This window comes from Ammodytes marinus, assembly GCF_949987685.1.
Source record: "Ammodytes marinus genome assembly, chromosome: 5".
Lineage (NCBI taxonomy): Eukaryota > Metazoa > Chordata > Actinopteri > Uranoscopiformes > Ammodytidae > Ammodytes > Ammodytes marinus.
Window position 1 is genome coordinate 9,567,167 of NC_137234.1, and position 16,507 is coordinate 9,583,673.

General features: G+C 42.0%; 1 protein-coding gene across 2 annotated transcripts in view; it reads right to left on the reverse strand.

Moving 5' to 3' along the window:
* The window catches only part of wnt7bb (wingless-type MMTV integration site family, member 7Bb), a 31,518-nt gene extending 17,817 nt beyond the window's left edge, over nt 1-13,701 (reverse strand). Inside the window, exons 1-2 of one of the 2 annotated variants that reach the window (XM_080027523.1) lie at nt 13,086-13,701; nt 5,803-6,029 (exon numbers count right to left, since the gene is read on the reverse strand). In XM_080027523.1, coding sequence (XP_079883649.1) covers nt 5,803-6,029; nt 13,086-13,156 — 298 coding nt within the window. In that variant the 5' untranslated portion in view covers nt 13,157-13,701. Of the gene's footprint in view, nt 1-5,802; nt 6,030-10,415; nt 10,739-13,085 lie in introns of those variants that run through there. The other variant, XM_080027522.1, reaches the window with a different exon arrangement.
* Between the last annotated feature and the right edge of the window lie 2,806 nt (nt 13,702-16,507).

Here is a 16,507-nt window from a genome sequence, read left to right on the forward strand (position 1 = left end):
CAGAGCAGGCCATTTTATGACAAGGGGGCCAGTGTTGGCCTTTGATGCTGAGTGTAGCCGTTGAAAGGTGTCCTTTTTCAAGCTCTAATCGCCGACATCAAGTGCATTGCAATTTGAACAGAGCTGCAAGGTGTTCCTAAGCAGGTCTTTTAAGAGAAGGGCATCTCTATTACAGGTGGTTACCAGAGAAATGCGCAATGGCACACAAGATGAGCCTTTTTTTTCAGTCAGGTCAAAATATATCATTAGAGAAAGAAAAAAAGTGCTAATATGCAACAGGAAAATAAAGCGTGTTCATATTATTCTGTATGTGTGTTAAAGTTGAGGCATGGGGCAAAGATCAGACGCCGGATCTAAATACACATCCACTTATTATGTGAGATGTGTAACAGAAACCACATGGGGCTTTCGATGCACTTCACGCATGGGTGAACACACTTAAATATGCATAGTAAAATGGCATCAACAAATCAAGGCTGTGGGGTGAGTCTTGACAGAAAAATTTGCAATTGAATGATTCATCCAGAAACCAGGCCAAGTGGTATGATTGGAGGATTGACCACGTTTGCCATTCTTATCCCGAAGCCCCCTCCTTTCTTACTGACTTGCTGATTGATTTGTCTCTAACTCCTATTATTACTTCTTAATAGACTGCAACAAGCCACTCAATAACACCCATTTCTGTTAGCACAGGGATAATTTATACCACATTTTTACAGACTGGAGGTAGCAACTCATGCCAGCACCAGAGCAGGGCACAAGGGGAGGACTGCTAAATCTGCTTTTGCAGAGGAAACAGAGACCCACTTAAATTGCCAGTTTCAAATCTCACTGGGAGTTTATGGTGTTGTTCTCCAATTTGTCAGTTAGAGCATAATAATTGAGCCAACGCTCTTTGCAAACCCGAGAAACTGTTGAGGGATAGAGCTGCAACAAGAATGGGGATGCTTTCCTTTTTCCATCAGTCCATCTACTCTCAAGTCATGTGTTCAGGAGAGTGTCAAGCAACAGGAAAGGTGCCAGCCGAAACTGAACTGAATACACTTTTCTGTTGACAATAGAGGAGTGAAATAAATATGGAATGATCAGCCTTTGAAACTGAATCACCTCTGCTGAATGAAGATATCTCAGGCTCTGTAATGCCCAATAACCAAACTATTAATGTGCGCTCTCTTGGAAAGCGAATGTAATACCGTGGAGCAGCTCCAGAACAGAAAGACTGCCTCCAAGAGCAGGCAGCACAGAGAGAATGCATTAGACTTGCGGTCGGCTGATCTTTAGTTCTTGAAAAAATGCCGACATCTCCTCCCTCCAGTCCAAAACTAAGACTGGATCACAGAGCGGGGGGAAAGGTTTAGTGTTCATAATTTGGGGGATTTGAATGAAAAACTTAAATGGGAGCGGAACGGGAATAGCTTTTCCCCTGTACTTGATTATGATGATGTGGGAATTTGCAGATTCGGAGAAGGGATTGGAACATTTTGTTGAAGGGGGTGTATTCCATGATTTCATATGCCATGCTAAAGGATTCCATAATACATGCAGACATGGTCAGAAAACATGGTTACATCTTCAATCATGAGCAACAAACACTGGAAACTATCGAGGCTGCCAATGGCGTGTGCGAGATGATGGCAGTTTGACATTGAGGTGTTGAGAGAAAACGCTAAATCGCCCACTTTTCCACAGTGTCTAACTGGCAGTAGGGATCTGCAGTAGCTGTGGTGTCTGTGGTCTCCCACGATGACCTAGTGGGACACTGCTAAACTGAACGAGCACTGTCAGAGCCCAACACAACAACCACCCCACCTACAGCTTCATCTGATCCCACATGTGGGCAATAGCCAATCACACACTTCCAGCAGTGTATCACTTGCTTAAAGTCAAGAAAGAAAATCAAAGATGTTCAACTTCTACAATTATGTTTCCCAAGCCTGACAACATACATACATTTTCGTATAGTATGAGAGGAAAAGGTTTAAAATCAATTGCTTATGAAGTAGTAAAACTGTGAATCAGATCTCCAAGAAGGCTCTAAATGCTATTACAGTATAGTCATTTAAGGAACTGCACTTCACTCTGTATGTTAGAGCTAGATGAGATCATTTAACCCTATAAATTGATGGAGCTACGCAATACCTCATCCGCAAAAGATATAACCGTATTTCTCCCAAGAACCAGTTCTTTGTGTGCTTTTGAGACATCAGTGAAGATGTAGAGCAGCCAAGTCAGTGTATTTCATGTAAAATGTACCGTAACAATACATTACCATTGTTCTCTTTTACACAGGGTTCACACTCCAAGGGGCCAAAGTCCGTCCCTACCCAGCTGTGACACTAACACAAACATATGTGTAATTGGGCACATCAGTGTTACATCAGCAAATTGACTGTAACAAGTCAACTGGAAATGCTCTTCACCTACGGCTGTGCAATTAATTGACATGTTTCACAATTACAATTTTGACTTAATTATGAAAATAAGACTATCGACTTTTACAAGATAATGTTTTTAAGTCAGGTCAAGCCACTGAGCCAGGTCATGTTTTTACAACATGATATCCAAATTCATATTTTTCTTAGTATTTAATTAAGACAATTGTGATTGCAAATTTTGCCATAATCGAGCAGCCTTATCCTCACCTGTCATCATATGGTAAGCAAGAACGGTGATTGTGGTTGGCACAACTGACATTAGGCTTGGTTGAATAGTGCAGAGAATGTGTGAGAAAGTCATGCAGCATACAGTGCAGTCTCTCGTACCCACAGCACAGGTCTCTTTTAAGTGCCGAGCACAGAGACAAGGGGAAACCTGAACACATCCCCAGCCAGTCAGAAACACCGGAACGTGCCAGCCAGTCTCAGCACTGTTGAACGATAATTCAATTTAGTGGAGGAAAAAAGGCAAGGTTTAGTATTTGGTCAGTAGATTTTTCTGTTGCACTTCTCTGCTGAGACAGGTTGGCAAGTCAATATTATTAGACAGCCTGTTCAACATCAGGGGTTTCAAACAATTCCTCAATTTAACCAGATTATTATTATAATTCAAGTATTAAAATGATTAACCACACTGGCCACTGTAAATGTCCGTCTGTATTACTAAAGTTATGAGCACTTGCATGCTGATAGATGATTATTATTAATAATATAACATGTTAACCCCATACTAACAAATGTAATATTCTACAGTCATGCAGGCCAAAATGTAAAGGGTTAACCTTTGGGCTATCAAAAAAAAGATATCAAAGAAGCATCTTTGATCAAGAATTTGGTAATTTTATTATAGATATTTGGGTGTCTGAGTCTGAATGGTCTGCCTCCAAATATGCTGTCAAGTCCTTAGGCGTGTGGGACAACTCACTCATCAGGTAACATTAACATGCAACAGTAACATACCTGTGCGAGCGGAAAAGAAGCTCAAAAGAGATTTGTCATCGGTGTTCAGAATGAGGCAATGCCCAGTGGTGAGAGCATTTCTAAATTCGGTTCAATTCCAGACAACTTTATTTTCTGTGCGCTATTGTTCCAGTCAGTGAGTGCATTCATTGTTCATCTCTGAACTTAACAAGTAAAATAAGTCCTTGTTCACTGGTTGTTTTCTTGGGCAAAATTTCCGAGGTCTTAAATAATACGTCACCGTTGGAATACTGTCTTGAGAGGGCCACTAAGTCCCGTCATTATTGGACAATCATGGCTGGCCCTGTACTCTCTGACCAAACTGGACACCAACAGCCATGTGCTCAGCGTGGGCGCATAAAGCATTTATTTGTTCTAGATCCACTATGGAAACCAAATAAGAAGAGAACAGGCATGAATAAAATTCAGATGACGAACCAACGAACAGTGCAAGTGCCCCCTGGGATTGCATGGCATAAATAATGTAACTTTGCTTGTACATCAAATACACAGAGATGAATGGCCATGCTTACAAATTCCCATTACAGAACAAGGACTGTGTGAATAAGAATGGCTAAATGAAGATTGTTATGCTACAAAGTACTTTAGGTAAACAGTATAATGCGTAAAAACACAAACGTCAGTGCTACAAAATGCGGAGTAGACGCACAGATGCTTCTGATAAACAAGTGCCTAATATAATTCCTAAATCTCTACGCCCTTCAAAAGGGCATAACAGAACAAACCAAAATGAGGAGGAAAGGGGATGTTGAGTGTTGAGGAAAACAACATGAGCTCCATTACAAAAGAAAGCGCCACATTCACAACAAAGAAGAAAATGTGTTTGGAGAGGGAGCTGGAGCTAATTCATCTGCTCCTTAAGAGGAGTGATTGTTAACAGAGCCACTGGATTAAATGCACAGCCCAACCGCAACGTAATGGCAACAAAGCATCTTCTAAATGAAAGGAAATACATAAAAGTCCCTGTTAAACAAAGGCGATGCAAAAGAGGTTTGCAGAATGCCAAGTCTCCCAAACAAAAGCATCGTAAATGTAAATGTTTGTCTGCCTAACGTCTTTTGCTGCATGTATGTGCCCAAACTCATGAACCAGCCAGGCATGGACACAACCAATTTTGCCCGATTAACAACAGATGTGTCCATCTATTTTGGTTCGACAAGCGTTCTCTGCAATAACACCATTACTTGTCTCCTCGGTTGCGATATCATTTTTCAAACATACGTTTTCCCCATTAGGGCTACAGTATTTTTCGGTAGCTTTTCCATAACTTTGGCATAGCCAGCGACGGACGGCGTGCTGCTAACCAGCAGGCTCATTGCAGAACCTACATAAACAGAAAGCAGAGCACGCTGGAGAAATACAACATTGTCAATCGAAAATAGTGCAAAAAAGATGGGCTGGAATCAGCAGTGAAGCCCTCTTGAGCAATGCCTACGTACGCATATGGTTATACAATAGAGAGTCAAAGAGACTGTGTGTTGCTGGTTTGAGTTTTGACTGTGTGATGTGTGCAGCTCGGGTTTGGCTTGTGAAGAGCCATATTTCATGGGGCTCAGGGGGTCGGGGGCTGGTACTAGATTTTTGATAGCCATGTTGGACTATTTTCTAGAGCTTAGACAATGGAATGGCTCAAAATGTGAATTACACAACTTCTGTTCTCCCTGTAATAGGAAAGCCACTGGTATTATCATTGTCAACTTCATTATCATTACCAAATGAAAATCAGACAGCTACAAATGTCCTCTGCACCCCCACTGAATATCTATCACTGATAATATATAAAACCCTCAAGCTATCACCTTTTCTCTTGCACAATATTGAAAACCTTAACTAAATGAACCTTGATATTCCCGTACATTGCCGTTTAAGCAGCTTCAAAGTAAAAGACCATGGATCTTTACTGTATTCTGGGGTTGGAGTGTTGCAGTGGGTATTATATTAGTATTAACACTCAAATGGAAGACATTGTAAAATACAAGATGTCATTTGTTTATTTCTATTTTATTTCATATAAATGATCAAATGTAAAATCTTTTAGGTCACTTAATATGCATGTACCTTTAATCCAGCATAACATTTGGGGGCTTTGTGGAAGATTTGGGATCCAACCATTTTGGGCATGTTGATTGTTTTTTGCCTTAAACCAAAGCTTTAATCCAAAACCAACTTTAGAATGTTCATAAACCTTAGTTCACCACACAAAAATTGCTCATTAAAGAAGTGATTACTTGCAGAAATGACATCACTATGCAGCAATGATCCTCCCTCAAACAGCTGAAGCTCAAAAAGGCTCTCACAAGGGCCGCGTACAGGAATGCACATACACACATAGACACACTAGTCCACTCTATGCCCCTTCCCCATACGAGATAGAACCCAGACTGACCTACTCGCAGCTCCTGACCAAAGACTGTCCTTTCTCCGAGCGCCGAACAGTTCCAGCGTCCGTACCGGAACTGGTATTGACACTCATTGATGCCCATCTGAGCGCCTTCGCCCACAACAATGATGGCGTCTGGGCGGCTCTGGCAGATGGCCCGCTGGCGAGGTGCCAGCCCGGGAATCTTGTTGCAGATGATGTTGGCACCAAGAGCCACCACCGAGGACAGGGCCCTGCCAAAGTAAGAGAAAGACACACACACACACACCAATGGACACACAGACACATGCGCGCACAACAACACACAAACATGCACAATCAGTTAGAACTTCCAGGACGATGGTCAAACTGAACAGGATTCAATTCAAAAAGGTGATTGACGCACGTTCTGTAGTGACGTGAAAGCTGTGCTGAATCGAGTGTATTGCTTTTTGATGGATTAGAGGTAAATCAAAAAACTTGCAAACTTAATCCAACATAAAATAGAGAAAAAGCTACAGGGAAACTTGCAAAAAACAGCCACAAGGGAGAAAACAAGATACTTATTTGACTACAGTACTGACAACGGCATTCCACATTGGTTTGGAGAGTGGCAGTTTGAGTAATGAGCTGGGGTTTCTGTGTTAATTGTTAGGTATCGTAGCGGCGTGAATAGTTGCCAGACTCTTACGCAAATACAGTACACTTGCTTGGTTTTCTTGTGATGTAGATGTAGGGATAACTTTTTAACCAAATGTCACATAAAATATTATTTCTCATGATTTGTGTAGTTATGTGTTCGAAAGTCATTGAGGGTGTAAAGTGCTGACTATAAATTTCACGAGACTACATTTATTTTAGCCACATCCTAAGATTGGTTTGCACGGAAAATATGTAAGGTCCTCAAAGCCGGTCGCCCTAATTGGAAGGCTATTAATGTGCTGTATCATAAATGACACACCTCCCACTCAGTTCTCTTTAGGGAGACATCTTCACATCCAAACTCTCCGTGTGATCATTTCGAAACATATGCTGAAGATGGCTTTGCGATCCCGAAAAAAGCCAAAACAGATTAAAGCTGAAAAAAAAGCACAGACTTTCTGCACGACTCTGTTTACAGCCCAGGAAAAACCATGTAGATACAGGCTTTTTCAAACATGTCAGAGACAGGGAGCCTTAAATGAGCGTGGAGGCTAACGTCGGCTTTGAAGTATGACGTCGACCTCCAAAGGCTTCACCACAAACAGGGCAAACTATAACGCATACAAGTTGTGTGTCAGCGTAAAGCCATGGAGGAGTTAAAAGGTACGAGACCCTCTGACAAAGAACAAAACCAACCAAATTGCTCTCAGACAAGCACGTTGCCTTTCTGCTGGTTAGTTTCTTCACAAAGAAAGAAAAACTAATCTCAGTTTCAAACACATACATTTACATTTATCCAAACTGTGCGGAGCGAGATGAGTATCCGTCACCGGACTGGGAACTACACACATTCTCTTGGTCTCCTCATTGCAGTCAGGGAGCATACTACTGTATCAAAAAGGGAAAGCGCCCCTGTGTATGCATGCTGCAGAACACAAAAGCAAGCTGAGCTAAGAAGAATTGCTGTGTTCTAATAAACAGGTAAAGATGTGTTTTTCCAAAATCTGTGCTTTCTCTTAATGAGACAAAGAACAACATTTATTTTTCTTATTGTGCATCGCTACACTGACAACTGAAGGCTATTATTTCAAAAATGTATATTAAAACATCTTCACAAAGAGAATAAAATCCATCAGGAGTACCCAGTGTCTGCTGCTGCTTTAGAGGCCTCTTTGCTCTCTCTGCTGTTAAACAGGCTTGAACTCCTCTGACCCTCTGTGACCCTCCGCTGCATATGTGGTTGTCCATGGCAACAATGACTTGTAGTCCGTACAAACCAAAAGGTCAGGCTCATTAAGACCAGTAATGTGCAACTGGAGAAAGTCACTGTTTTGCATAATCAACATTAAGGGTGTTTAAAACTGGTTTGTTTATACATAACCAAAGACAATCAAAATACATTTGAGTCGTTTCTATCTGACATTTCAGTGCACTGCTCAAAGGCTGACACGGCAGCACATGGATGTTCTCAAGTCTGACAAAAAACAACTCCTAATAACTTCCCCTTCTTGAATCTGTCTCGAGTCATTCACCTGCTAATTCACAGAATCTACTGTCTACGCAAAGCATGAGACAACACCAAAACAGAGAATTCCACAGCTAAGCTTTTAAATCCCTGAAATCATCAAAGTGCACAAATGCGATTCTGTTTGCTTAGTGTATACTCTGCGTCTGTGTGTGCACCAGCAGCTTGGGGGCAGCTCACCCACGGTCACAGATTTAGCGTCAGATAGGCCGCAAACAGAAAACTCTAACAACACTTGGAAACGTCACAGAATGAGTGTGTTCAGATGCTGCTGCTGCGGTTGGGAGGAAGATGATTTTTTTTTGTTTTATTACTTAGCAACAGGTGGCTTGTTTTTTTTACCCAAGTGGGACCCTTGTAGTTACTGATTAGAGATAGAAAATTAGAGTGCTTATCCAAAATTGTAAACAAACTAAAGGTGTAAAGGCCAAATGTGTCTTACTGTACTCTAAGTGTTCTTTAGAAATGGTGTGTTGTATTATTGACGGAACATTGACAATCTGGTTATGCACAAGGGCTTTGATGCCTCCTACACTTCTAGACTATAAGAGGTGACACAAATCCTTAGCGTAAATATAATAATTGGATCAATATTTTTCACAGAACATGGGTATGTTATATTTATCACAAAATGTGTTACGTGAGCAAAAGGGAAAGGCATCACACTAAATATTCAACAGCAAATGTCAGAGATAAACCAGCATTACCTGAAAATAAACTTTGGAAATCATAATTGAAAAGATTTGCATTAAATAATAAGTCATTTAATCAGTAACCGTGTAAGCTGGAAAAAGTTTATAGATTCCATTGCAGGGTATTTTGGCCTTAAAGAAACTATAGTATACGTCATGGCATACAGTGTGCTCACAGCCACTCCATCACAAGGAACACTTTGAACACAACTGACACACTATTAAGCTCCCAGGCACGCATCTCGTACCGAGGAATGCACTCACAAAAATGCCTGAGACACAACTTAACTAAGTCAAGTGAATAAATGCTCCTCTTTTTTTGTGGAGCAGGAAATTAACTGTCATTTTTGGTGTGCTGAATGTAATGTTCCTCCTTTGCTGCTCATTTACAAACATAAGAGGTTCAGACGAACGGTGGAGTGGAGGTGTTAGATTTAAACTGTATCCACACATGTACACGCCAGTGTGACATTTACAGAACAAATTAGAAATGCTCAGAATATTGTTATTGGAAGATTAATTGTGAAATTCCTTGATATTGGAGTTTGAGGTGTGCAATGGCCCAAATGGTCAGATCCTTTTGCTGACGTCTCATTTGCCACAGCACTACACAATTTACAGTTTAACATGCCAACACATTAGTGCAGTATAGCTTTGAGGCACTGCCTTCTTTTTTATCCATATCCATATTTAAATGTTTTCCGTAAAACGTGTTGTGTGGTTAATGCTCAACAGAAAACATACTTCAATAATAAAAACAAACAATATGTTTTAATGTGCAAGCCATCACTATACTTAGAAGTGAAGCCCACTTTAACAGAAAACCAAAAACCACATCTATTTCAGCATCAGGTTTGGGGTCTCCGGGCAGCAGAGGAAGGAGCGAGGGAGCATGGGTGAGTAATTATTTTGGAAGCTTTAGGAAAGCCAGTGTTCTCCTGCAAGAGTAATTCTCGTTTAATTCAAAGCCGCAGCGCATTATAGCGTCAATCACGTGCGTGTTACAGGCAGATATTTTAAGATGTGGCTTGAAATGATAACATCGAAATACTGAGAATTAACCAGACATGAGGTAATGCACAGAAATAAGATTTCACGCGCTCTGACAGGTTAACAGGGCTCGCATGCGTAAAAACTGCCCAAATTGTGTTAAATTCTCCTCAGAGGGAAGACAGAATCACAGCATCCAATTGTCTTGAACATCTCTGCCACTCTGTGGCCAAAATGAATCCATGTACGAGCTACCAGAATATTTTGTTTCCTGATCTTACAAAATATTTGCAATAAACAGCTATTTACAAACCATCATTGCTTACTCACTAGGCAAACTCAACCGTCCGCTCATTAGCGGGTTCAGGTTTTCACCTAATTAGTTTATTCCCACGTGGATCAGTTTCCCGGGGATCTTTCCACTGATGAGTATTCTCTACGGGATTTTACGCTTGTATAACATTCAAAAGTGTGTGAAAAATATCCTAGAATTAAATTACATTTACGTGTAAGCTGAACTTTTGAGATACGCCTGCTCCTCGCGCCGTTACAGTTTGATGACAAAACATACACTTAAAACGAATCTCCAATCTGTAGACGCAGGGAACTAAAGAAATTCATCTCAAAACCGGTGTTTAATGATTAAGAAAAAAGGAAATAAAGCCCGTTGTCCGGTAGAAAAGCTGCACGGGGGCAAAAACCAAAGCGTGCGTCTTTGTGTTGCTGTGGATGAGCGCGCGCGCTCTCTCTCTGAAGTTAATTAAGCACTCCGTTAATTGGCTCAGACTTACAGGTAGCTGCCACTCGTCAGGATCAGGAAGATCTGTGGATAATAGACTGACAGCAGTACACTGCGCGACGAGAAGATGATCATGATGACATTGAGCAAATGGCCACGTTCGGATTGAGTGAGACGACGCGGACAGGATGAGAAAAAAACTCCCTTAATTCCCGGATTTAAGTCCTTTTCGCACAAAATCAAAAAGAGGTGCCGTGCGTCTCCTTGTCTTTTGGTGCAGTGGCTCTACGCAGCTCCAAGCTCCCAGGGCCGTGTGTGCGCTGAGATTGGCTCTGTCATCTCTCAGCGGCGGAGGCTGTTACACAGTACTGTGGGTTCCCGAGCCGGAATGATGATGGTTTTAGGGATTTTGCATGGCAAAAAAGTGCCTCTCTCCACTCTCATGAGAGTCGTGTCTGCCATTGGGCAGGGAGAGACACTGCTATATCCGCCCACTTTGCCACAACGGGACAATAGGGTGACACTGATCCGATCCCCCGTTAGACGCGCAGGAGGTTTCATTCATCATCGCACCCCGCACCCCCTCCACCACCACCACCGTCACCACCCCACCAAAAATAAACAAACATAGACGCTCGCCTCACACCATCATTCCAGCTCCATGGGCAGAAAAGCAGCAATTTTTTTCAGCACACTTTGGCATGATATGGTATTCTTAATCATCAAGTTCAGATTTACGCGCAAAAGTCTTTAAAACATGACGTGTTTATCATATATTTGCGTGTCTATGTGAGAGTCAGCATAGAGCGTATTTTTTTCTTTTTCTTTTTGCTGTTAAGAGTTTTGTTTTTCTCTTATAATGTTCCTATAAGACTGTTATAACAAACTTGGGACCTATATAGTGTTATGTCATCTGGTAACATGTTACCCTATAATACTGCCTTGGAGACCTTAAGTATGTTTGTGGTGCTCAAATATGAGTCTCACTGACCTTATTATTTCCTGTGGTAACTCTATAATATTCCTATAGGCGTCTATAATATTTCTGCTCTGTCTGCCTGCATGTCTGGTGGGATGGTATTCGATGGCATATTTAAATATTCACTTTGTGCTGCTGTAGAATTTTTTTTTTTTTAAATAATCCTGTTCAGACAGCAGCAAGACAATAGCTAAAAGTGAAGATAGGCCTGCGTGATATGTGAACATATATGTTTGCCCACGATAGTCTCTGAGCAGAGAAATACAATACTGGGGAGATTTTGTCGCAGAGCTTAGTGAGTGGATGGGGCCAGGCCAGCGTCGTGACTCTCACTCAACACCTGCAGGCTCCAGTCATTGTGAATGAAGAGGGTACCATGAAAGATTTAGCCGGAGTAAAAAGGATCGCTGGGATGAGCTAACTGCTCGGGCTTAGTAAACATGGAGATGGGTATTTCCCCCCACCCCCGCGCGCACACACACACACACACACACACACACACACACACATCCCCCTATATTGGAGCTACTGTCATGTGATATGAGCATCTGTCTGCGCTTCACTTAACACGAGATACTCACAGGGAGGGCTGACACTTTCTTTCTTTTTTTTTGGTCTGTAAGAATCTCTAAAGATTTTTTTTTTATAATCAATGCAAGAGCCTTAAAAGTTGCATGGACTTAATCAATGTCTGTTTTGATATTGAAAATTGACGGTATCACATGTGGAAGCTTATAATACAATGAATAACCCATAATTATTTCATGTGAAATTGGTTAATTTGACTGTATTTAAGAAATCAATGGAGTGGTGCATATACATTTATATTTATATCAGGTGCATAACATCTTTATGTGGTCTGTTTGCCCTGCACGGCATCATCATTTGGCAGGTATGCTCTGTTGCATACTTACCCCTAAAACTTTAGGCCCTGAGGGCTTATTATAAGTAGTAGAGTTATAATGGTTTAGGTAGGCTACGTGTTTTAGGGAGGTCACCAGCAAGTTGAAAGTGTTTTAACTTTAGTAAAAGAGCGTAGGCCTATGTATAAAATGTGTAGGCTACAACAATAACCGTCCCATTCATGCAACGCGACAAAAAAATAAAAAATCAACAAAAATGTCCAACGTGAATTAACATTAACCAGCATCCGTCATGGCAATACTAATGTGTCTCTACCTGGAGGTCCTTATATGATCCTGCTTGAGAGCGACTGCGGTAGGGGAAGGCTATAGCAGAGAAGCTCCTCTGTGTTTTTGCATCAAGGTGAGGCATTGCAAAACAGGTAAAAACTCCGTCTGGGCAATGGAATGTGGAAATACAACTCAGTCTGCCGCTATTAATGAAGGTATGCAGGGGGTGCACTGGATCCGGAGCAGAGACAGCGGCTCAAATTATCTTGTGCCACAAAGGAGCAGGAGTCTCATGAGGTGAACTAACTAAATAGCCCTATGGCAGCGAATACGAATCGATCACGTTTTCTGCCGGGATGAAGCCTGATCCACTTTTACGCACGACACATTCCCCCAGGCGCGAGCGTTTGGATATAACGATTCAAATACTTCTCTTGAATACACCTGCTGAAAAATGTTTTTCCGCATAAGTCTGAGGTCAGAGGGCAACCGATACTTTCCTGTAAAGATAACTGTGTCATAATGAAAATAGTCTACAGGTTTGAGCATGCGTGTGTGAAAAAAACAAAAACAGTCTTTGCGCATGTAATCAAAGATAACACAAACTCACCCAAGTCTGAGGTATATGATGCCAAAACACAGGAAGACGTAGACACTCCGCTTTCGGAGGGGTTTGTGCATGATCGTTAGCACTTAGTCCAGAGGCCATGCACTGTAACTTAAAGTGGTCACGCTTTTCCGTTCACATTGGCAGCTTTCTTAACCCTTCCAGATGCACGTAAACCGCCTATTTCCCGCAACGTGAAGCTGAAGCGCCTGTGAAATCTTCGACCTTGTGATATCCATGGTCCGTCCGTACAGGTGAGATGCTGATGGCGACCTGAAAGGTGGCTATCAACTCCAAAATGAAACTTGAGAGAGGGTCGGACTTGAGAGGTGAATGAGTTCTTGTAGGAAGTGCCTCCTATTCGTCCTTACGTTGACGGTAGAACCTAATTAGCAATTCCTATTTGCTGAGCCATGCAGGTAGAAAAGAAAATCAGTTGCACTTTCTGCAGTACACTGCCAGTCGATTTGTTCAAGGCTTTTGTGCATCTCTCGCCGTTTCTATCCTTTGAAGACATCGTAAACTCAGTGCATGCTACTAACTTACAAAAGCCAGGTACACTAATACAGGTAACAAAAGGGCTGCACGCCTCCTCCTCCTCCTCCTCCTGCAGCATGGATATGCAGGGAATGGGACGGGCTTCAAGCCTGAGCTCAACACGTGTAGTTGTTGTACAGAAAACTAAAAGCAACGAAGTGAAATGGCCTTTTATAGGCCCGTAGCCCAGGCTAGGCTGGGTGCTTGTCGCTTCTAACATTTGGGCATTGCCCCATCAGTGTGGGCTCCCTGAATGAGCTTCACCACAACAGAAAGTCCCATAAAGTCACAGCGACGAGGAATGGCTTTCCAGCTGTATGAATAAAAATTACAATTGCATGACTAATAATGACTAATAATAATGAACTGGCGTCATGATAAGTATGTGTCAGTTAGGTTCTGTCAGTCACTTTGATTGATAATGCGATGCATGAACAAAACAACACAAACAAAACATCAATATCCCCACTATTTTGGCTGGAGTCAGGCTGATGTGAATTTTGAGCAGATGTTCAGAGCACAGAGTCAAAGCCTATGGGAGCTGTGATTCGACAAAGAAGACTCCCTCTGGTGGCAACATAGAGAGATAAACCTATTCACTTGTGGTGGAATCTTTTAAGGCCATTCAAAATAAAGAAAATACTGACTGAAATACAGTCTGCTGAAGAGTTTAGGTCTGTGTCACATAATGATATTAAACTAATAAGCATTTTCCAAACAAGATAATACAATGGAATTAATGGATAGTTTTCATCCTGACAATATGAATTAAAATCACCCACTTGATATTTTTGATGTGTTTTTGTGCAACGGCTGAAGTGCAGCTGTGGGGCCCTTTCCGAAGAACTCACTTAAATGCCAGTAAACTAAATACCATCTGCATATGAACTCCATTTAATTTGTCGTGTTAATGGAGAAAATAAAGGTGGTGATATTTGTCAAAGCCACATTTGTCTCAGATTTTGACCTAACCCAATTTGTATTGACTTGACATTACTAAAAAACATGCCTGAATACTGTGCCTCTGCCGGCCTCGTCAATCCCTGTCCTGTTGTCTCAAACATTTTATGATCTTCGTTCAATTTCTTAAAAGAACACATAAACCATAATTTCAATCTATTTCCAAGAAACTGCATGCAAAACGGCTAACGTGTTGTAATAATGATGGCATAAACTAAAATTACAGACATGAGCTATCTGAGCGCTGAGACTGCCGGGCTGTTGTTGACCACGAGAAACAGACAAAACCACAGAGACCTTTGTTTCAAGACATCCCTGCATTGTGGTTTCAAGGCCTTTTCCTTCAAAACATGCCCATCAAAATTCCAGATGGATTTTAGAAATAATGAAAGTCAACATGCGGGGCCCAGGGTGACATAAAAGAGACATGCATTTGATGTCTACCCTGTAACAGATGGTCTTGTTTGTCTTCAAATGTACATAGCTCATCGCCGAGGCCTGGGTGGGGATGGGCCTGTTTAGTTTAATTAAAATGTTCAAAGAGCCAACACTTTCTTATTAAACTAGGGACAAGACCAGGGACAGTGTGCGTCAACGTTATTTGTCACCCGCCATTGTCATTACAGCCGTGCTGCACACATCCAAACCCGCTAAGTTGCTGTCAGCGGCGCGCACATTCCGGTGCACGCTAACACACATTATCTGTCTCTCTGCTTCCATGCAAACAGTAAGTATGTATGCAGACTCACAAATCAAACCAATAGACACCAGCACGGCAGACACACACACTCTAGCACTTGGGTGGTATGTGGAAGATCTTGTGACACATTGTTTATTTAAGTTCAAAAAGCAGAGGCAGGGATGAGAGGCATTTGGGTCAGCAAGGACGTATCAATGTGAGCAAGTCATATGCCACATCACCGCTTGAGCCTCATGCTGAATTACAGGCCATTGTATTTGAAATATTTCTCCTTACTGTCTCCTGAAAGGAGGTCTCTGTCCTCATTGCTCCGTACTTACCCTCTCCTCAGTCTGCTCTATTACTTTAATAACTCTCTGCCAAACCTTTTCAAGATTGCACCATTGTGTATCTGTTTTTTTCTTTCTTCTTCTTCTTCTTTCATCTGCGTGTACTCTTCCCAAACTGTAGAGGGGAAAATGTTGGGAAGAAGGGGGGGAGGGGGATCATATTTTGGCAAGCGCTGGATGATATGTCGCACTGTCTTTTTGAATATTATTAAGTACTCTTGACCGACAACTAAATAAGAAAACCCACCGGCTGCCCATGTGTTTGCATGGGAGCTGTTTCAGCTGGAAACAGTGAGAGGGCTGAAAATGCAGAGCGTGCCAAACCATGGAGTGGCGTCTGGGGCTGGGTCCACCACATCTACACTGGGCCCCAGGCGAGAGGGGGGAAAGGGTTATTATGCACTCGCAAAGTCCCCCTCATCTCCCTCTAACCCCGCTCTTCTTCTCCATCTTAACACTTCCCTCAATTAAAGGTGGTGTCAGCGATTTGGAGAATGCTTTTCTGAAAAACATTCTTTGTCATGGTCAGTGAATATCTCCTCACGATCCACCACCAGTCCATATAGTGTGTACGCAAAAATAATCTAGTGTTAACACTCAGCCTAAACTCTGTAAACGGGCATTTTGATAGCTGCGCACCCCCCTCCCCCCCTTTGTTTACATAGCCTTTGTTTACATGCCAGTTTACAGAGCCTAGGCTGTGTATTGACACTCAATTTTTATTCACTCATTTTGACAAAAAGGGATTTTGTCAACAAGCGTTATCCAGAATCGCTGACTCCACCTATAACCAAGCTCAGAAATAGTTAGAAAGGATAATGGCTCAAAGGGAATCAGCCCTAGAGGGAGAGAATTCACAGAGGGACGCCGACAGCCAATGACCTTTCAGACCTAAATGT